At 38.4% G+C, this 23,800-nt stretch overlaps 1 protein-coding gene across 1 annotated transcript in view; it reads right to left on the reverse strand.

Moving 5' to 3' along the window:
• NSF (N-ethylmaleimide sensitive factor, vesicle fusing ATPase) overlaps window positions 1–23,800 on the reverse strand; it is a 1,516,106-nt gene that overhangs the window by 309,754 nt on the left and 1,182,552 nt on the right. Inside the window, exon 13 of the mRNA XM_044055231.1 lies at window positions 19,650–19,745. Coding sequence (XP_043911166.1) covers window positions 19,650–19,745 — 96 coding nt within the window. The remainder of the gene's footprint in view (window positions 1–19,649; window positions 19,746–23,800) is intronic.

Raw genomic sequence — 23,800 nt, forward strand, 5'->3', positions numbered from 1 at the left:
CACCATTGCAGTATTCTTTACAAATGGATAGCCTGCCAATGACAGACGAACATCCGGCCAGCATATCAAAGCCTTAGCTCCATCCAGGGTGCCATACGTTAGACATATGTAATACATCTAAAGCGCAGGGTACATAAGGGACATACAAGCACCTAATTCTCGGAAATGAATTACCCCAGAAGAACCAGAGCAATGTAACTGGAGAAGCAATAATGTGTTTATCCAGGAATGGAAAAAAGATGCCTCAACCAGAGGAAATGCTGCAGCGCAAAATAGGAGGAAGGAAAGAGAGAGACAGAATACTGCAACAGTGAGAAGCAGGACAGTTCTGTTAAGGTAAAATCTTACATAACTGTACTATGTCTTACCTTACCTCCATTGCAGTATTCTTTATAAATAGGAGAGTACAAAAGCTACTAAAGAAGATGGAAGGAAGAAGCCAGAGAGCAGCTCTCTAACAACTCATATAGGATGGTCTTTCCAAAATTAGCCTGGTTTTAGAAATTACATCCAACTTATAATGTTTACTAAAGGTTTGAACAGAAAACCAAGTAGCAGCTTCCAGAATGAAACTAGTATCCAGACCCTTGAAAAAAGCACCAGGCAAGGCCACAGCCCTGGTGTAATGAGCATGAGCAGAAGAAGAAAACTGCTTACCATGAAAATAATCCCAAAAAGAAAAAGGAAGGAAAACACCCCAATGGAGCACTTAATGTTTGAAACCTTGGTTGTTGTATTTGTGTGACATACAACTGCAGAACAGACTGGAAAAGTGGCATCCTGCCTGGCAGCAAAGAAGTTCTGAGGATTAGGCACTCAATATGTCACTTATGTACTCTACACTTTAGATGTAGAACATACGTCTGATGTACAGTGCCTGAAAGGAGCTAGGCTTTGGTATGCTGGTCAGACATTTGGCTATCCTCTGCAGGATATCCATTTGCAAATACTGCAAGAGTGATAGAGAAAGACATCTGTGATGTTGTTCAAATCTGCAGAGTTCTTGGGTCAGACTGCTTTGGAAGGCCTTTATAGCTAGTTATACTGCCAGCATATCTTTCTGGTTAATGTGCAGTTTCCTTTGTTTTGGAGTCCAGATCTCGGCATCTTCAACTGTCCTAAGTGTGCTTCCTAGGCTATGTCTGAGGTGATGGCTTTTTCTGGCTCTGGTAAACAAAAGTTTGCCCTGAGTTCTATATAATGGTGTCTCTCCACCAAACTAATTCATTTTTCAGGCAGGGGAGAACATGCACCAGTTTTTTTTTTTTTTTTTTTAATGGGTTGTGGCTGCTATTCCCAAGAGTTTTTTGGAACCAACAGAGTTTTCTCAAAAAAAAAAAAAAACAATGACAGTAAGTTCACCTAGGCTAGAGTCTTTGAAAGTAGGTTCAACAAAAATAAAATCCAAAGGCAAAGGATGTGCCAAAATCTCGATCTCCGTTTAATATAAAAACAAACAAACAAAAATAACAGAGCAAGATAAAAGTCCCTTAATGTCCATACAATAAGCACTTTCGATAAAAATCTTCTTCAGATCATAAAAAAAGTATGGGACTAACATTCATTTTAAATAGTATGACTCTAAGTAACCATCCAATCCACTTACTGAAGAAAAGTACTTTGTACCAACCCGCCATGGCGCTGTTCCACCTCATTTGCATATGCGGAACCAAACACTTCCGTTTCCCGCCTTTTCAGATGCAATTTCATGATATTCAAATTAAGCAAGTATTGTATCCAATCAGAACTCCAAAAAATGCGGAAACCAAAATAACAAATGTAAATGGATAGTAAACAGACAGACTGCTGTAAATTGTCATGTCTTTTTGCATCTAAATATCATAAAAGCTCTTCCCTTCATAATAACTTCTCAAAGAGTCTATGTTCCTTAATAAAGCAGGCATAATTGTTCGACAAGTCTTAAAAAAAGGAGTCAATCCACAGACACAAGGAATCACCGTGAACCAATCATCATTATGGTTCCTTCACCTGATATGCATATGTACAAGCTTCTGTTCTACTCTTTACTGTCGTAATTTCATAAACACCATTTCAACGAAAAAAGAAGGGCTAGGCATGGAGTGTAACCACGCAAATATCCTTGATAATATGCGTTATATGAATAAATAACTATATACAAGCAAAATTTCAGAAATACTGCTGTATAACAACTGCCGTTGCAACAATTATAAATAGATAAACTGCTGTGATGTTATCACGGCTGTTATATAAAACTGAGAAAACATCATTAAAGATTTTCCCTTGATATTAGCTTCATAGTGACTGTATTCCTTGATTACATTATCATAGCTGTCCAGCAGATCTTTAGGACTGGTCCAGAGATGAAGGAAGGAAGCATTGTGGGCCAATCATCCATATGCTTCAGTATAAAACCTGCATTAATTTTCCTGTATTTTTTGCCTTCATGGCAAAAAGTATGCAGAAGCAACCCAAGATGGTAAACCCATATCTAAGGCATATCTGAATCGAAGTCCCAAAACTCAATGAACACATAAAGCAAATGTCTAAGCAGGCATTTGATAGAGAAGTTATTAAGTCGCAAATATGAATCCGATATGAATTTTTATAAAAAATTAAGTCCATAATGAGACTCTCTAAGAGTAACCATATGAGCTAATCAGACTGGATATAACTCTTTCAGGTATACATGATCATAAAGTTCCTTTTTATTTCTCGATGAGCAATGGCTCATCAAAACCAGTATAGATCCAATCTGAGGTCCTGATCGTGTAACTTCATATAGGACTAAATTTCTTAATAAAAATTCTGCAATGATGTAATTAAATCACTCAAATAAATCTTATAAAAGTTCTTAGAAATAGAAACATCTCAATATCAATGCATGAAGATGCCAGACCATAGAATCCCACAAGTCCAAACTTACAACATTCTCCATATCTTTAAAGGAGAAAAGACTCGTCATATCCGGATAACAAATCTCAAAGATGTATAAATTTCAACACAATATTCCTGCTCCAGAGGCATACATTCACGATGACCTTAGAACATAAAGATAACACAGGAGCTCAAATAAAGATTTTCGATGGAAATGATATCGATACATATTCTTAAGACGAGCTTCTTGATTGAGTACGTTCTTTCTTTATGCTCGGCCTCTTAAGTTTCAATACTGATTTTAAAGGGATGATACTATTCAAGCCCGGGGGCTGATGACCTCTCAAATTGATTAACCATTTTTCTCTTAACTCAGTTAAGTTTTCAATATCACCCTTCCTTGGTCCAATAAAGATATTTTCGATTACTTTATATAAGAATGTATGTCCTCTATTTGCATCTACGTGTAGAGCTAAGGCATTATGCATATCTTTATTAATAATGTCCCTTTGATGTCTTTGTATTCTTTTCTTGAGCATCTGATTAGTCTTTCCTACAAAGAAAGATGAGCAAAATTTGCAAGTTGCCAAATAGATGACATTATAAGTTATACAAGTTGTCTTGACATTAAAGATATACTTTTTGTTAGTGACTGGATGTACAAACTGATTGCTACTGTCTATCAGTGTACAAATATTACAATTGCCACACATAAATGTGCCTTTACGCCCCTTTATTGGATTACCACTTTGTTTACTGGTACACAATAACCTTTTTTATGTTCTTTTTGTTCTTATTACAAAACTGTGGCCTTTCTCCAACAATATTCTTTAACTGTGGGTCCTGTGTCAAAACAGGCCAAAACTGATTTATCACTCTCTGGATTTGTGAATTATCAGTACTATAGGTCAAGGAGAATCTAGTGATGGTATCTTTATGTTTAGGACTATTAATCCGTTCTCTATTAGAAGGCTGTAAATTCTGATCTTTGTAACCTCTCTCTCTAAGATTTTTCTGTAAAAATTGTACTTCTCTACTCCGTGCTGGTTCTCGATTGCAACGTTTATACATTTTTTGGTCTCATTAGTCATAATATTTTTCGTGATATGTCTAGGGTGCATGCTGCTTTTTAATAGATAGTGATTTCTCCATGTACTTTTTCTATACAATTCAAAGTCCAGGCTTCCCGATTTGTTGAAACTGATGCTTACATCCAGAAAACCTGCCTCGAGCAATCCGATGTAAAAGTTAAATATGAGGTGGTCATATCAAGATAACTATGGAACTGTTTAAATTGCTCCTCATCACCTTTCCATAAAATGAATAGGTCGTTAACAAACTGCCCATAATATAGAATATTACTGTGCCAAGGATTATTAATGTTCATAGGTTCATAGGGTCATACTAGGCTATCTGCCCTAGGGCATTTATAAGCCTAGCCAGAGTGTGTATGGCTTTCGCCACCCATTTTAAATTAACTTTGCTATGCCCTTTTTCGAGGTTAGTATACTGTGCCTCTGTCTAACAGTGACACAGAAGTGATTCCCGGGATAAACCTACGATCTCCCATCCACTCATCAAGATTCCTCTTGAAGAGAGTCAATGAGGGACTCTGTCTAACCTGGACTGGGATTTTATTCCAGAGTGAAGGGAGCCTCTGGGTTATGAATCTGTCCCTCCAGCATGTCCTATTTATTTCAGTGCTGAGGTTTAAGTCCCTCGAGCGCGTAGCTCGATGGGATTTGGATTTTCTGAGGTGCAGCATGTCCATTAATTCCGGGTTGGACATGGCTTTATACGTCAGGCACAGATCGCCTCTGAGCAGGCGGTATGCCTCTGAGTAGAGCTGGAGTTTCTTTAACCGGGCAGCATACGGCATCTGTTTGAGCCCCTTGATCCTCTTGGTGAGGTACTTTTGGGGTATTTCCAGTTGCTGCAGGTGTCTGGTAAGGTACATCCCAAAAGGGGCATTGTACTCAATTATGGGCCTGATGAGGGATGAGTAAAGAGGCACGATGACCTCCCCTGATCTAGATGTGAATCCCTTCATGATTAGGTGGGCTATATAAAATGTTTTTCTAACCACTTTGGCCACGTGGTTGTCAAATCAGAGATTGCTATCAACTTGGGTCCCCAGGTCCCTAATTACTTCTTCTGTACTTAATGGATTACCACCTATGTGGTAATTTGTGGGCACTTTGTTTTTGCCAAAGGGGATGACTATACACTTTTTGGCGTTTAGCTTGAGGCCATGGCTCTGGCACCAGTTGTCTGTTTCTATGAGGCCCTTTTGGAGGATGCTTGTGTCAGCTGGAGAGTCTATTATGGCACCCAGTTTGCTGTCATCTGAGAACTTGGTCAGCCACAGTCCTTCCATGTTGGCCTGTACCTCAGAGAAATATATACCGAACAAGAGAGGTCCCAAGACTGAGCCTTGTGGGACGCCACTTGTAACTGGTTTGGAGTCTGACATGGCTCCAGCTATTCTAACCATGTGGGTTCTGTCCTTGAGCCAGTTTGCAACCCATCTAGTGACATAGGGGTTTATATTTAAGCTGGTGAGCTTATCTATAATGCCCGAGTGGGGTATTGTATTGAAGGCTTTTGCGAGGTTCAGGTAGGCTGTGTGGACCACCTTCCCCTTGTCAATGGCCTTGGTGACTGTTTCAAAGAAATCGACCAGGTTTAAGAGGCAGGATCTGCCCTTAACAAAGCCGAACTGGGTAGGATCCAGTGTCTGTAGGTCCCCAATATCTTCATTTATAAGGTCCATGATGATCCTTTCCATAGCTTTGCAGACCAAGCTAGTGAGACTTATGGGGCGATAGTTTCCAGGATCCGTTGAGGCACCACCTTTGTGGAGAGGGACCACTGTTGCTGTACGCCACTCTTTGGGCACATATCCTGTAGTAAGGCTGAGATTGAACAGTAGTTTTAGGTTTGGGTTTAGCTCTTCTTGGAGTTCATGTAGGACGCAGCCCGGGACACCGTCTGGTCCCATTGATGCTGTGTTTCTTGCTTTGGAGAGGGCAGCTCTTACCTGAGCATCTGAGATGTCAGGGGGGCAGCACTCTGCTGGGATGGATATTAGCCCTTTTGGTGGGGAGGGGGGCGAGAAGTTTGCGCTGAACCTGTCAGCTAGGATGTTGGCAATGTCTGTGGGTTCGGTGTATTTTTTTTGTCATTTTGGACTAATTCTGAGCATATCTGGGAATTCCCACCCAGGTTCCTAACATAACTAAAGAAAGCCTTGTGATTATCCTTAGTGTCCTGTGCAATTTTTGTCTCGAAGCTGGCCTTAGATGATTTTATGAGTGCCCGTAGTTTTTTGCTAATACTGATCAGAGATGCCTTCCCTTTTTGGGATTTTGCTCTGTCATGTAGTAGCTTCCTCTTTCTATTGTATAGTTTGTTTATGGCTGGGGTCCACCAGACAGGAAGTCTGCCTTTGGAGGATTGGGTCTTGGTTTTATTTGGGATTGCATGATCCATGCATTCCTGAAGGTGTTCATAGAATGCGTTTATAAAGGATTTTGTGGTCTGGGCCGTATTATCCACAGGCCCAGGGGCTTTGAAGGATTGCATCTCGGTTTTGAGGAGTGTGAAATTTGCTTTAGAGAAGTTTTTCACTGTGGTTTTCTGGGCATGGGGTGGGGTCGGGACGTGAATATCCAGTGAGATTAGTTTATGGTCTGATCTTACCAGTGAGGGATACACTTCTGGTCTGGAGCATAGAGTCCCCTTGTTGGTGATGATCAGGTCCAGTATGTTTTCCCCTCTTGTGGGAGTGGTAACAAGTTGTTCCATAGCATTTGAGTTTATAAATTCTAGGAACCTTTGGGCTAGGATGTTGGAGCTAGAGTAATGCTCCCAGTCTATGGTTGGGTAGTTGAAGTCACCCAATATAATGGTGTTTGGAGAGACCTTCATATTTTCCAGTGTTCTCAGGAAGGCCGAGTGGGGTTCCTGGGTTTGGGAGGGTGGTCTGTAGCAGGCTATAAACTGGAAGGCAGTTTTACCCACTGTTAGTTGCACATGGATAGTCTCTGATGCTTCGTGCTGTGCCACCAACCTGGAGGTGTGGGTATCTTTGACGAATATTGATACTCCCCCACCTTTTGTGGTTTGGTCCAAGTTTTGGGGCCGAAAAGCATGGTATGAGGTATAACCTGGTAGTGCTGGGGTGCTCTCAAGAGCCTTGAACCAAGTTTCTGTTACTGCACAGATATCGATGTTCTCCATGCTAAGGAGAGTTTCGAGTGCGTGCATCTTGAGGTTTAGACTTCTGGCGTTGAGTAGCATTACTCTTAGTTTCTTATCCCTTGTGATACCTATGGAGGTGGGTTTGTCTTTTGAGCCTTGCCTAAAAAAGGCACTATGGGGGTAGCAAGAGCCTTTGCCAATATCCGAAAGCCCAGGGGTGACAGGTGCAAGCCGTCCCTAGCGAAGCATCGTGGCTTGTCGAGCATGTCATCCCAGGCTGACAGGCATTGGATCCCCTTTGAATGACACCAATACTTAAGCCAATTGTTGAAATTGATAATCTTGTCTTCATACTGTGGCATCATTCTTGGTGAGGGTAAGATGCTACTCAAGGTCAGGGTCATACCGGCCTGGGCTACATGCTCAGAGAGCTCCTCTATGTCTCTTTTCATGTAGTCCAGGGAGGTGCGTCTCAGGTCATTCACACCAGCTTGGACAATGACTGAGTCATATTTGTACTTGCCTTGGAGTGACCTGAGTGCTTGTGTTATGTGGCGGATCCTAGCGCCGATAGGCAGCTCACCGTGACCTTCTCCTTGTTCAGCCTGGTGAGCGGGACGCCAGTGTGCCTGATGATAGAGTCACCTATTACAAGTGTATCAGGTGTGTTGTTTAGCCTTAAGGGCTGTGACTGTTCGCACACTGGTTTTGTGAGCTATGTGTTGCACGTGTTTTGTTTTGGGGTAGCGGTTGCTTGGGTGTCTGCTTTGGAGGTCTCTGCTGCTTAGGCAGATTTTTATTTAGAGCCTCCAAGTATGTTTTTGTGTGTTTATGTGTTTGGTTTGCTGTCGTGGTAGGTCTATGTGAGACTGGAATTGTAGTGAGTGTGGTTTCCTTCTCCTCCTGACTGGTTACACCAGTACTGAGTTGAGAGAGCTTAGCCTCCAGTTTGGCTATATGGTTGCATCTCTCACATGTGTTGGGATTTGTTGGGAGGAGGAGAGGGTTGTCTGTGTACATCAGGCAGTTGTAACATTGCCTCAAGATTCCCAGGTTCACCAGCTGGACCGGAGAGGAGATGTATTACATGTTGTAATTCTCATTCTACAAGGACTAAGTTAGAATAACTATTTGCGTAGGGGGTACCCATGGCTACCCCCCCCCCCATTTCTGCAGATAGCTTTTCTCTCCATGTATTACATAGTTGTTCTCCAAGATCAATTCAAGCAGATCACAGATAACCCGAGTTTCTGCTGTGGTTTTCTTGACTGACAGCGTCCTTCTAATGGATTCTATTCCAATATCATTTGGGATAGTAGTAAAGAGGTTATAAACATCTAGAGTTGTTAACAGAAGATCACCTTCATTCACTCTATTTTCCATAGCTTTATTCAATTTGTTGAGAAAATCATCTGTATCTCTTAATACTGTTATATAGGAGTTTAAAAGCTCTCTTAATTCCTTTTCCACATGCAAAGCCAAATTCTTTGTGGCCCATCCTTGGCCCGAAACTACTGCGACTTAACTTCTCTATCAAATGCCTGCTTAGACATTTTCTTTAGGTGTTCATTGAGTTTTGGGACTTCGATTCAGACATGCCTTAGATATGGGTTTACCATCTTGGGTTGCTTCTGCATACTTTTTGCCATGAAGGCAAAAATACAGGCAAATAAATGCAGGTTTTATACTGAAGCATATGGATGATTGGCCCACAATGCTTCCTTCCTTCATCTGTGGACCAGTCCTAAAGATCTGCTGGACAGCTATGATAATTTAATCAGGAATACAGTCACTATGAAGCTAATATCAAGGGAAAATCTTTAATGACGTTTTCTCAGTTTTATATAACAGCCGTGATAACATCACAGCAGTTTATCTAATTATAATTGTTGCAATGGCAGTTGTTATACAGCAGTATTTCTGAAATTTTGCCTGTATATAGTTATTTATTCTTATAACGCATATTATCAAGGATATTTGCGTGGTTACACTCCATGCCTAGCCCTTCTTTTTTTGTTGAAATGGTGTTTATCGAACTACGACAGTAAAGAGTAGAACAGAAGCTTGTACATATGCATATCGGGTGAAGGAACCATAATGATGATTGGTTCACGGTGATTCCTTGCATCTGCAGATTGACTCATTTTTTTAAGACTTGTCGAACAATTATGCCTGCTTTATTAAGGAACATAGACTCTTTAAGAAGTTATTATGAAGGGAGGAGCTTTTATGATATTCAGATGCAAAAAGACATGACAATTTACAGCAATCTGTCTGTTTACTATCCATTTACATTTGTTATTTTGGCTTCCGCATTTTTTGGAGTTTTGATTAGATACAATACTTGCTTAATTTGAATATCATGAAATTGCATCTGAAAAGGCGGGAAACGGAAGTGTTTGGTTCCGCATATGCAAATGAGGTGGAACAGCGCCATGACGGGTTGGTTCAAAGTACTTTTCTTCTGTACGTGGATTGGATGGTTACTTAGAGTCATACTATTTAAAATTAATGTTTGTCCCATACTTTTATTACGATATGAAGAAGATTTTTATCGAAAGTGCTTATCGTATGGACATTAAGGGACTTCTATCTTGCTCTGCTATTTTTGTTTGTTTGTTTTTATATTAAATGGAGATCGAGATTTTGGCACATCCTTTGCCTTTAGATTTTATTTTTGTTGAACCTACTTTCAAGGACGCTAGCTTAGGTGAACTTACTGTCATTGTTTTTTTTGTCTTCATTTTTTAAGACAGTTCACCGCAGCGTTGGGGGAATTTTGTATTTACTGAGTTTTGCTGTTATTAATTCTCCCTCTATACATGGCTAACGATATTCCTACGACTAGGAATAAGAGTAATCATGCAAGCCTGGAATTCATTCATGGAACCAATATGGACAATATAGAAGCTAGTTTGAATCCATTACTGAATCTTCAGTTTGATACAAATGAGGCCGTTGTGCTGAACAGTACCCAAGGAGATGTAGACAATGCTACTTTTGATACAATATTTAAAGATGTTGAAGCAGTAGCCTTTAAATTAAAAAGATTGACTTGGCAAAGATATCATTTGGAAGCATGCCTCCATCATAGAGTAGTACCCAGGGGCATGCGTGTAAAATGTATGCCCAGTTATGGGAACCAACATTCTGCCCTACTTGCAAGCTGGCAAGCCATCAATTTAGAAACTAGTTTTCTCTACATAAAGCTCCTCCTTGAGTATTTCAAACCGGAAGAAGAAACGATTGCACAGCTGATTAAAGAAAAACAGGCTGAATTAGAAAAAGTAAATTTAACTACTTATCAGATTAATAAATTAGAAACATTACAATTTAATTTGGATATTTATGAATCTAAGGTAAAAGAACAAAAGATTAAAAAACTGAATAGAGATGTTATGGACTTCAGACAGGGTAGGGTCTTTGAATGGCCCAGAGAGGAGCATTTAGAAGAACAAAGATTTCTAACCTCATCTAGTAAAAGAATGAATACTATAACAACGACGGTTAATCCTATAACAGTACCATCAATAGCAGACGAGGATCAAATTACTAATCATACATTGCAAGATCAACAAGCTAATGTTTTGGATGTTAATCCAGGAAATGTATTAGAAGCCACTGTTACTGGAGCTATACCCAAGAGAAATGGTATACATCTCCCTTTGAATGCATCCTTACCACTTTTTCTGAAATAGAATCAATTCAAAGGTCACAGATCGCAGAGCCAAGACTGAAATAGGAAGAAACCTTACATGGAGAAAGATCATTGGTAGTTAATATCTCCAAATACACTCTTACATCAGCTGAGTTATCTATCTTACAAAAAGGATTGACTTTTATTCCTTCGTTCAGGTCGGACCTGGATGAATTTGTCATCGATTTGAAATGTTTTGGACGAAATGTAACTCTAAAAAATATCTTTGGTAACAAACAGGAACAGAACACTAAATTAAAGAAACCAAGCACTTTTGTGCCAGTTAGTCACCCGGTTGTAGAATTGTTTACTAGGCTCTGTACGAATGAGGTTGCAAAGCTAAGAATGGATCCCCGTATTAAACATTACAGGAACATCACTCCTGAAGAAAAGGAAGCAATATATAGCCTGCAACGAAATCATGACGTCACTTTGAGACCAGCTGATAAAGGAAGAGCCATAGTTATCATGGACATGGTGTGGTATTTAAATAAGATGAAGAGCATGCTACAAGATTCTAAAACGTATACTGAGGTTCCATCTTCAGCAACAATTCAAGCAATGAATAAAATGAGTTCTTGTTTAAATTATATGGTCTTGCAAACACAGATTGATATGGATTTGTATAATTTTCTTGATGTTTGCAAACCGACCATTCCATGCATAAATGGACTTCCAAAAATACACAAAGATATTTTAGATCCTCTGCTACGTCCAACAGTTTCGGGACAAGGATGGGCCACAGAGAATTTGGCTTTGTATGTGGAAAAGGAATTAAGAGAGCTTTTAAACTCCTATACAACAGTATTAAGAGATACAGATGATTTTCTCAACAAATTGAATACAGCTATGGAAAATAGAGTGAATGAAGGAGATCTTCTGTTAACAACTCTAGATGTTAATAACCTCTTTACTACTATCCCAAATGATATTGGAATAGAATCCATTAGAAGGACGCTATCAGTCAAGAAAACCACAGCAGAAACTCGGGTTATCTGTGATCTGCTTGAATTGATCTTGGAGAACAACTATTTTATACATGGAGAGAAAAACTATCTGCAGAAATGGGGGGTAGCCATGGGTACCCCCTGCGCAAATAGTTATTCTAACTTAGTCCTTGTAGAATGGGAATTACAACATGTAATACACATTAATAATCCTTGGCACAGTAATATTCTATATTATGGGCGTTTTGTTGATGACCTATTCATTTTATGGAAAGGTGATGAGGAGCAATTTAAACAGTTCCATAGTTATCTTGATATGACCACCTCATATTTAACTTTTACATCGGATTGCTTGAGAAAAGCTATCAGTTTTTTGGATGTAAGCATCAGTTTCAATGAATCAGGAAGCCTGGACTTTGAATTGTATAGAAAAAGTACATGGGGAAATCACCATCTATTAAAAAGCAGCATGCACCCTAGACATATCACGAAAAATATTATGACTAATGAGACCAACAGAATTTATAAACGTTGCAATCGAGAACCAGCACGGAGAAGAGAAGTACAATTTTTACAGAAAAATCTTAGAGAGAGAGGTTACAAAGATCAGGATTTACAGCCTTCTAATAGAGAACGGATTAATAGGCCTAAACAAAAAGATACCATCACTAGATTCTCCTTGACCTATAGTACTGATAATTCACAAATCCAGAGAGTAATAAATCAGTTTTGGCCTGTTTTGACACAGGACCCACAGTTAAAGAATATTATTGTAGAAAGTTCACAGTTTTGTTATAAGAACAAAAAGAACATAAAAAAGGTTATTGTGTACCAGTAAACAAAATGGTAATCCAATAAAGGGGCGTAAAGGCACATTTATGTGTGGCAGTTGTAATATTTGTACACTGACAGACAGTAGCAATCAGTTTGTACATCCAGTCCATAACAAAAAGTATATCTTTAATGTCAAGGCAACTTGTACAACTTATAATGTCATCTATTTGGCAATTTGCAAATGTTGCTCATCTTTCTATGTAGGAAAGACTAATCAGATGCTCAAGAAAAGAATACAAAGACATCAAAGGGACATTATTAATAAAGATATGCATAATGCCTTAGCTCTACACGTAGATGCAAATAGAGGACATACATTCTTATATAAAGTAATCGAAAATATCTTTATTGGACCAAGGAAGGGTGATGTTGAAAACTTAACTGAGTTAAGAGAAACAAAATGGTAATCAATTTGAGAGCTGATCAGCCCCCAGGCTTGAATAGCATCATCCCTTTAAAACCAGTGCTGAAACTTAAGAGGCAGAGTATAAAGAAAGAACGTACTCAATCAAGAAGCTCGTCTTAAGAATATGTATTGATATCATTTCCATCGAAAATCTTTAATTGAGCTCCTGTGTTATCTTTATGTTCTAAGGTCATCATGAATTTATGCCTCTGGAGCAAGAATATTGTGTTGAAATTTATACATCTTTGAGATTTGTTATCCGGATATGACGAGTCTTTTCTCCTTTAAAGATATGGAGAATGTTGTAAGCTTGGACTTGCGGGATTCTATGGTCTGGCATCTTCATGCATTGATATTGAGATTTTTCTATTTCTAAGAACTTTTATAACATTTAATTGAGTGATTTAATTACATCATTGCAGAATATTTATTAAGAAATTTAGTCCTTTATGAAGTTACATGATCAGGACCTGAGATTGGATCTATACTGGTTTTGATAAGCCATTGCTCATCGAGAAATAAAAAGGAACTTTATGATCATGTATACCTGAAAAAGTTATATCCAGTCTGATTAGCTCATATGGTTACTCTTAGAGAGTGTCATTATGGACTTAATTTTTTATAAAAATTCATATCGGATTCATATTTGCGACTTAATAACTTCTCTATCAAATGCCTGCTTAGACATTTGCTTTAGGTGTTCATTGAGTTTTGGGACTTCAATTCAGATATGCCTTAGATATGGGTTTACCATCTTGGGTTGCTTCTGCATACTTTTTGCCATGAAGGCAAAAAATACAGGCAAATAAATGCAGGTTTTATACTAAAGCATATGGATGATTGGCCCACAATGCTTCCTTCCTTCATCTGTGGACCAGTCCTAAAAATCTGCTGGACAGCTATGATAATTTAATCAAGGAATACAGTCACTTTGAAGCTAATATCAAGGGAAAATCTTTAATGACGTTTTCTCAGTTTTATATAACAGCCGTGATAACATCACAGCAGTTTATCTATTTATAATTGTTGCAACGGCAGTTGTTATACAGCAGTATTTCTGAAATTTTGCCTGTATATAGTTATTTATTCATATAATGCATATTATCAAGGATATTTGTGTGGTTACACTCCATGCCTAGCCCTTCTTTTTTTGTTGAAATGGTGTTTATGAAATTACGACAGTAAAGAGTAGAACAGAAGCTTGTACATATGCATATCAGGTGAAGGAACCATAATGATGATTGGTTCACGGTGATTCCTTGTGTCTGCGGATTGACTCCTTTTTTTAAGACTTGTTGAACAATTATGCCTGCTTTATTAAGGAATATAGACTCTTTGAAAAGTTATTATGAAGGGAAGAGCTTTTATGATATTTAGATGCAAAAAGACATGACAATTTACAGCAGTCTGTCTGTTTACTATCCATTTACATTTGTTATTTTGGCTTCCGCATTTTTTGGAGTTTTGATTGGATACAAGACTTGCTTAATCTGAATATCATGAACTTACATCTGAAAAGGCGAGAAACTGAAGCGTTTGGTTCCGCATATGCAAATGAGGTGGAACAGCGCCATGACGGGTTGGTTCAAAGTACTTTTCTTCTGTACGTGGATTAGATGGTTAATTAGAGTCATACTATTTAAAATAAATGTTAGTCCCATACTTTTATTACGATCTGAAGAAGATTTTTATCGAAAGCGCTTATCGTATGGACATTAAGGGACTTTTATCTTGCTCTGTTATTTCTGTTTGCTTGTTTTTATATTAAACGGAGATTGAGATTTTGGCACATCCTTTGCCTTTGGATTTTATTTTTGTTGAACCTACTTTCAAGGACGCTAGCCTAGGTGAACTTACTGCCATTGTTTTTTTTTTTTTGTCTTCATTTTTTAAGACAGTTCACCGCAGCGTTGGGGGAATTTTGTATTTACTGAACAGAGTTTTCTCATGTGCAGCTTTGCAAGAGAAACCATTAAGATGCAGGATGACATGTATCCCATGGCCCTAAGGTACTCCCCTGCATTATTTATCTTTTTAATAGGCTCTGAAGACAGCTTGTCAAGTAAGAAACCTTGTCTTTGGGTTGGAAGGCCTTTTGCTGTACTGAGTCTATTAGTGTGCCCAGAAAGAGAATTATTGTCTGTGACTGAGATTTGTGAGGTTCAGCGTGAGACCTACCTTCTGAAAGAAATCTGTGGTGATTTGCAGGGCTTTCTGAAGTTGTAGGATGTGTTCCCCCCAGATAAGGCAGTTGTCCAAGTAAGGGTGAATGTGAACTCTTAAGGTTCTGCAATGGACTATAACCGGTGCTAAACATTTGATGAAAACTCTGGGAGCAGTAGATAAGCTAAATGGTAAAGCACAGAATTGTAAGAGTAATCCTCCTGCCTAAACCAAATATATTTCCTGTGTTCCGTGGCTATAAGAACACAAAGGTAGCTGTGCTTCAGATCCAGGGTTACCATACAAACTTCCTGGAAGATCATGACAATAATTTTTTTAGGGTTAGCATTTTGAACTTTGGTATGTGCAGAAACCTGTTTAACCTGGACAAGTCTAAGCCTGGTCTCCAGGTAGCTTTATTTCTACTGCTGAGTAGAACCTGTGCCATCTTCTCCTGCAGGAACAGGCTGAAAGGACCCTTGCAGAACAAGTTCTGTTAGGATAAGAGGAGGAAGCCACTCTTGGTCTTTTGGCATCCTTAGAAAGTGGGGGGGAGGCTCTCTGAACTGAAAGAAGCATCTTTTTTATGATATTTAAGATCCACTGGCCCCTAGTGATGACTTTCCACTACTGAAGGAAAGGAAAGCGGGTTAGAGTAAGGGATGTTCTCTGGGGGGAGGGGGAGGCACACTGGACCTTTGGATCCCCCAGGTCTAGTACACTGTTTAACTTGCCACATTCTGCTCTGCCTTGGTCTCTTGCCTCGGTGTGGTCTTTCTTTTTCTTGCCTTTGAGGCAGTGGCCAAGATATAGTTTCTGTAATTATCTTGGTATGGAAGACACATAAAATTCTTTAACTGTTTTGACTTGTTTCCTTTTCTTATCTAGTTTGTCAGAAAAAGAGGAACTCCTTATCCAGAGGGGAATTAAGGACTTCCACCTTCACCTGGTCTGACACAGGATGGGTCCTCAGACAAGCATGTCTACATGTGATAGATCCCATAGCAGCTGCCCTACATGATGCAGCTAATGCATCACATCCACATTTTAAGGAGTGTCTTGACACCTGATGTGCTGATTTAGCTGTCTGCTTGTATATCCATCTGTTGGCCATTATTCACAGGTTCATAGGCAAATGCTACATTTGCTGCCCTTGTGGGCCATTTTAAGCCTAGCCAATTTCCCTTTTTGTACCCAAAATAATCTATCCCATTTGGTTATATACTGACCTTACCCTCCCATGGTCAATAATTATATTACCCTAAAGAGGATAACTGGGATCATAACATAAAAAAAATTGAGGTAACCCATGATGGGATAACACATTTAGGAGCTATTTGTGCACCTTTTTCACATGCTTGCATATGTTTAGTAAGACAGAGTTGCATAAATTAACTTTTTAATGAAATGAGTAGCTGTCAGGCTTCTCAGATGGAATTTCAGAAGTGAGAATTGAAGTATTAGGCCATGATGCCCTGTAAGAATGCTTGGTAATGGTGCCCTTTTGGAATTTTGAGCCTCTCCCGTGTGAATTCCAAACTCTGAAAACATAAGCATGATTCTAAGAATATAACAAGTGCAAAACTTGCTGTTGCACACAAAAAAGCATGCTTTGGGGGTGCCTGCACACTCCCATACATCCATGCTGCTTATGCATACTAACTCTTGAGACTGCTGTATCTTAAAAAAGCGGGAGTACACAAAGATACAGTAATTGTGGAGTTAGTATGCATTTACATGAAATCACCTTTAAATTCTAGCTGTTCTGTGGAATGCGCTTATGGTCTAACATATCTTACGGGAAACCCTTGGCAAGTAAGCATTGTTTACAATAATATCTACTAAGTGAACTAAGGTTACCATATGAGCAATTGACACTTGGGAGGAAAGGATTTAGGATGCATTTCAAAGATGAATTACATTTTGCACACTGGTTTGTGCAAAATGAACTTTCATTTTTCTTGTCACACTCTTGTACAATGCTATGCTTCACAGTGATACCTGAAATAATTTGTTAAAGAAACCAAAAGAAGAGGGGAAACAGATCACATTTACAATATGGTTTTAGGTACAAGTATATACTTTAATACATTAATGAAGGAATTTGCAGAGGAACCCCATTCTATGGAGTGTTTGTTTTACAGGATGTAGATTTAGAGCATATGGATTTGGCTTAGTATAGGCTGGGTAAATATGCATTTGACTCTGCATTTGTTTAATCTCAACATGAGAATATTACAGCAGGCCCTACAAGGAGAATTTTAGGGAGGCAGAAAAAAAAAAAAAAAGGAAGACGGCGACAGAGAGGAAGCAGAGGGCAGTTAGGAGAAAGGCAGAGCAGAAGGGAGATGCTGTGGGTGAGATACAAGACATTCATAGTAGAGAATGAGCAATCCCCCCACAAACACACAATAATATTCACTTAGGTGATGTCCTTCTGTACCACAGTATGGGAGAAAGCAGAGGACAGAATAAAAGCAACACAAACATATCTGTCTATGCATATGCTTAGATAGACACACACACACACACACACTATATAGGTTCATAGATTAGTACTAGGCTAACTGCCTTTGTGAGCCACTTAAGCCTAACCAATTGCCCCATGTAAGAATCAAACCCTATACCTTGTGTCTGTAAGGTAAACACCTTATCCATTATACCAACCTTATAAATATATATATATATACACATAGATACAAGTAATCAGTAAAAGAAGTACAGAAGGGAAAGAGAAGAGGTCAGGGTCAAATTTCTGGGGCTAATTCAATTAAAGAAGTTGGTGGTCAGCAGGAGTGTGAAAGTTACATTTACAGTAGATAGTCGATTATCTGAACTAACTGGGACCTAGGGTAGTTCAGATAATCAAACATATAATTGAACTGGGTAAAAACCTTCGAAAATTTTGTTTTTTTCTGCACGCAAGAATAAACTTTTCAACCATTCAGCTATTCCCGTGAACAATAAAGAATATTTTTCACACACGAGCTGGCTACAAGCTCAAAAAACATGCTCATGTGAATACGTATAATGTTTACATATTCAGACTTTATAATTTTTCCTACCCAAAAACTTTGAAAGGCTGGTTCGGATAACTGACATTTCAGATAACCGAGTCTCTAATGTATTATTTATTTATATTTATGTTTCTATATGGGATGGGAAATGCTGTTCTTGAGAAATCTGGAATTTAGCTTGGTAAGTGGAAAATTAAAAAGGGTAAGGGCAGGGGTGATGTACCCCTGGTCCAAGGTGCGGGGTGTAGTCTATGTTCCACTGTACTAGGTTCAGGTTGCATACTATGTTGCTCCATGACATTTGCATAAATTTCTATATGGCCTTACTCATAAACATTTTTTTTTCAGCATGAACCATCAAGCTACCCTACTTATTCAGTAGTCTAGTGACCCATTCATTTCTCCTGAAGGTGACAGCTGACCCATTCACTCCCTAAACTGAGATAACAACCCAGTCAAGGAGAGAGAGCACACAGTCAGTGCTGTTCCTTTCCAACGTGAGATTCAGGAGCTGGGAGCAAGCAAGCAATCAATGCTGCAAGGCATCCCCACCACCTACCTTAACCCAGCAGTAATATGACACTTCCACAATTGATGCTAACTAGAGGATGCTTGCATGTAACCAAATTATGTCCAACACCCCTTATCTAGTCTTGCTGGCTAGGTGCAGCAGAGAATGCTTCATGGTACATAATGCTGCCTGCTACAACCCAACACACCTAACGTGGTCAGAAATAGAGAGGGCCAACTGCCTGCCTCCCTCCCTCCCTCTGGGGCGGGTAAAGATAGGTCTTACAATTCACTCCCAATCCCACTCACCAACCCCCTGCTTGGGTCTTGCAGCTTCCTTGCAGCTAATCGAACTTGGGCTGTGTGCAGTAAAAGTCAACGCTTTATCATTCTATGATACAGAACTAGACACTCTGTATAAAGATATTTACTGTTTATGAAATGAGACTATGAGGGGTGCTGAATATGACTGCTGTTTGCTGGAACTAAAGAGGGTATGCAGTGGTTTGGTCTCATAAACTACACTGAGTTATGATCCTCAACTTTCACATCCTTAGACACACTTGGCAGATAATTCAAACTGATGAACAATCAATTGGCTAATGAAATTATGGCTGGGCTAGTTTTAGGAGTCAGGCCTGAGAAGAATACTGCCTTCCTAGAGAAGAATGCCAAGTAATGCTACAAGATGAAACTGACTGGAAATGGACTGGATTTATTTACTGAATGAAGGAGGAAGTCATAAAATTGCTTAAAACAGACATGGGTTTCTCTCTGAAATGTTGGTTAATGACAGTAATGTTTTGAAAAAAATGTAGTGTTAATGTTAATGTTTATACCTGCCAGATAATAAATCTAGGCAAATTGGATTGGTGTGGCTACCTGCTACTGTGGAAGGGAAGAACCAACTGCAACAGCTACTTGTTGCTAAAATAAACAACACATACTTTCTCAGAATGAAACTGATGCATTAGCACAGTACAGGAATCAAGATATGCAGTTCAGTGTTTACTCACCGGTTTGATATCATTTTCCAGGGATCTCAAGAAGTCACTTCTGGTTACTTGTAGATGCTCTGCCTTTTCCATGTCCACTTCCACTTTGCTGCTTGCCTAAGGAAAAGAGTAAAACACATCAGAAAATAGCAAAAATGGACACTACATAAACTAAAAGTGTCTACTACTTGTGTTTATGAGCTAATTCAGTAGAAGACTGGCTGTATAACACATGAGAGTTAAGGTTACAAACTCCTAAAGAGCTCCACCTTGCAGTCCTGAGGTTTAATTCCGTAACTCTCAACAGCAAATTGTGCAAACCACTTAATCAGAAAACTGCTTCTCAGTCAAACTTGAGAATGTTCCTTTTTGTACACACAAGTAATTCAACAGGTTCAAATTCACTTTCTGTACCTCATGCTCACAACGGACATCAATATAATGTACCTGTTGATCTCCCACAATTGGTCTGACAACAATACATAATATAACCTACATAAAGAGGAAATTAATTGTACGCACAAACACATTCAATAGTTTTTCCAATTAATTATTCAGCTGGGTGATGGGTTTAAACCAATTTTGCACTGACTGGAGATGTGTCAAAGTGCTATAAACATTAAATGTATGACTATAGGGGTGCCCCCTCCTCTGCTCCGAGCTGCGGTTCCAGGCCTCTCTAGATGATTTCGTTATAGCCAATTACTCAATCCTGCATGATGTTGTCATGATAATTCTTTGAATTTCTCTTTTCTGAATATTACATTATCAATTCATAACACTAATTTAAGTTTCCAGTGTACTAAAATCCACTGATTCAAACAGCTTTCTTCTTCACTGGTAATACATCCCAAGCATGCTAAGAACTGTTTACCTTAGTTAAACTTGCTTTAGTCCACAGATTGAGTGAAGATGAAAACTCTGCCCAAAAGGCTCACTAATATACTTTTTGAAGCCACCAGAGATATGGTCAGAGTACAGAAGACAAATCACTATAACAAGTTAGATTTTATGCAAATTTGAACCATAAAAGAAGGATACAGCTGCAAAACTAGATGCATATATCCATGCATAAAACAACATAAAATAATATGTTCTCTTTGTGCTGCCACAAAGGTCAACACTACTAACTTCAGTATTTTCATAGTTCACACAGTGTATGACCCAAGACATTATAAACCAGGACTCTTACGAAAACGTTTTACCCAAAATAAGTGTCAGTTCTTCTGAATTCAGTCATAGTTATGGAACACTGTAATTCTCTTGGCTTCTGATTCCAATATCAGGAAAAGCAGAGAGGGAAGGAATCTCCCCCTTTTTTCACTAAACATGGAAGGTGTTAACAATAATCCTTCTTGTGACCTCCTCTAAATGGCTGACAAAGTTAAACAATATTTTTCAGACAACTCTAGCTCTCTTAGAATCAAGTATATTTTACACGGGTGTATTTCGAAACACTGAAGTACACAAATCTTGCACAGCTAACGATCTATCCCAAAAGACTGAAAGACAAAATAAAAAATTTTTTTTGCAGTGGGCAAGCCCCCCCTACAGCCCCCATGTGGGGGGGGGGGTGCACCCTCCATATCCCCTGCTAATTTTATATATATATATATATATATATATATATATATATATATATATACACACACACACACACCAACACCGAGATCACTCTACACTGGAGAAAGGTCAAATTTCACCCCAATCCCCACCATGCACAATCTTGCACGGAGTTAACACCAACAAAAACGATCAAGTGAGTTTTGATCACTTGTGCCAGTGTTAAACACTTTTGAGATTATGAATCTTCGATTATATGGAATGCTCTCATTTTACACAAACTGCCCCTAATTTACTGACAACTGATAAAATATAAATTAATTTGCTTCTGTCATTTACTACAGAGTTCATGTTTAACACAGACTATTCTCTGTTAAATTATGCTGCACTCTTCCATCTGAACAATCTGCATATTATTTTAATAGTAAAGCACATTGTTAAACTCAAAGAGTGGTCAGAGAAAGTTTTACAGCGACTACTAGAACATTGCTATATCAGGATGTAAAACCTCTCAAAACAACAGTTCATAGATACATAAGTTCTTTTGGGAACGAATGAGGTTTAAAAGAAGGCAGGACTTAAATGGGCTGTGTAATGTTTGAAAACGATTAGGTAAATTATAAGTGATGCATGTTTGCAAATGGGAGTGTATCAGTATAGTTTATGATGTAAAATGCTTGCAACTAGGATTGTGTTGGTGTGGTTTGTTTTCATTTATATAAATGTATGATTGCTTATGTTATAAGTGATTTAATAAAGGTGTTTTTTTTTAAAGGGGCAGGAATTGAATAATTTATGTGATGTTACTTAGGTTATATGATATATAGCAGTATATGTGAAGCAAAATGTTTGTTAACTTTAACTTGTTAATACAGTTTGATTACTTTTATATAAATGTAAATGTGCCTATGTCACAAGTGATGATTCAATAAAGGTGTTAAAAATACTACAAACAAAATTAAAGTTTCCACCCATTATTGTAGAGATGTCTTTTTTGACAGTGCACATTTTAAGACATACAAGCATGTAATTAAAAGAAGTGATGTATGTGAAACTCAAAAATATATCACAGCAGGTTTTACTGATATTTACAACTGAGTTGCTGTAGCAGTACTGTGGTAATGAAGCCTGTAGTTTTATAACATCCTCTACTTTTACCTGAAATTATCTCCAGTCTGCAGTCACTGGCAAACATAAATAATCATCTGCATTTAATTATTGTACCTGAGAAGAAGATGCTAACCAAAATGCCATGGTATCTTCAGTAGCAACTCAGCTCCATGCTAATGGCGGGCCACTAACAGTAGCTATGATCTATTAGCTAATCAGCAATCCAGTTTAGAATAAACCTGTTAATGTTTGGAGGCTGGAGTATGTTTATCTTTTCGGTATGACAGATGGTGTGAAACGTTTTTGCAAGATTACTATATAATACGATAGTTTGAAGTTCTATATCTATATGGTTATGAACATAACTTTAAAACCCAACCAGGCTTGAAAAAAAAAACACAAACACAAGATCTAACAGATATAAAGTCATTCTGGAGACGATCAATGTTTTCTTCTACTTCAATAGTAATAATATCTAGAATTTATTTTATTTACTTTTTGTTTAGATGACCAAAGTGGACCATTTAAGCCATAGCACAAGAGTTAAGAATCATAAACAGACGAAAAGTTTTACATTTAAAAAATAAAACTTAGTTAAAACAATATGTTAAAAACAATTACATGCACAAAAAGTAAACAAAAATTAAATTTACACGATGAGTCCAGGACAACTGACAATCTGGAAAGGCACACAAAAGCACATGTGCCTACAGTCAGACAGACAATCTGGAAAACAGTTCTACTGAAGAGAGGGCATGCCACATGGTCAACAGTTGCTAGCATGTTTGACTGCCTAACAAGAAATGTGGCACTGTTTGCTTAAGGTTCTGATATGGAGTAATTTTAATGGCCAGCCTATGTCTACAGGGAGGTATAAATTTGCAACAAATGGTTTCAGGTATAGTACAAAGAGGTAACAGGTCTGCTTGTTCTGTTATACACAGCCAGTTGAGCACAATTTATATTAATACAGTGATGCTCATTTTTATAAATCTGCAGATCTTGTCAGAGATGGTATTCTTTGTGTGTTTTATAGAAGCATTTGGTAATTGTGGTAAGATGTATTTTAATCAAGGCTGCAAAATGTCTGTGCCAATCGCTTTCTTTCTGTCAGGGATGAGACTCTGACATTTTGCGGAATCCATACAGAGTTGGGCTGACTTTTTCCTTTAAGTTAGCAATGTGTAGGGACTTGTTTAAAACAGGAGCTAGTGTGGTTCCTACATACTTAATGGAACTTGCCTTTTATTATGACATTCCAAGCTAAAATTCACAATTTACAATGTTATGAAGCTAAGACTCATCAATACACAGACTACATAAAAAAGTAGGCTAACTACAGGCTCACCTTGTCTATGAGGCTCACCTTGTCTTTGAGGGAAGTAGAGTAAGTGTTGCCACACATACATGATTTAAAGATCCATCACACATTCTACTGCCTTGTTTAGGTATTGTCAAATTAACAGACATCCACAGTTAAAAATCTGCAGATAACAGTA

Source organism: Protopterus annectens, chromosome 13.part0, assembly GCF_019279795.1.
Source record: "Protopterus annectens isolate FY-2018-M chromosome 13.part0, PAN1.0, whole genome shotgun sequence".
Taxonomy (NCBI): Eukaryota; Metazoa; Chordata; order Ceratodontiformes; family Protopteridae; genus Protopterus; species Protopterus annectens.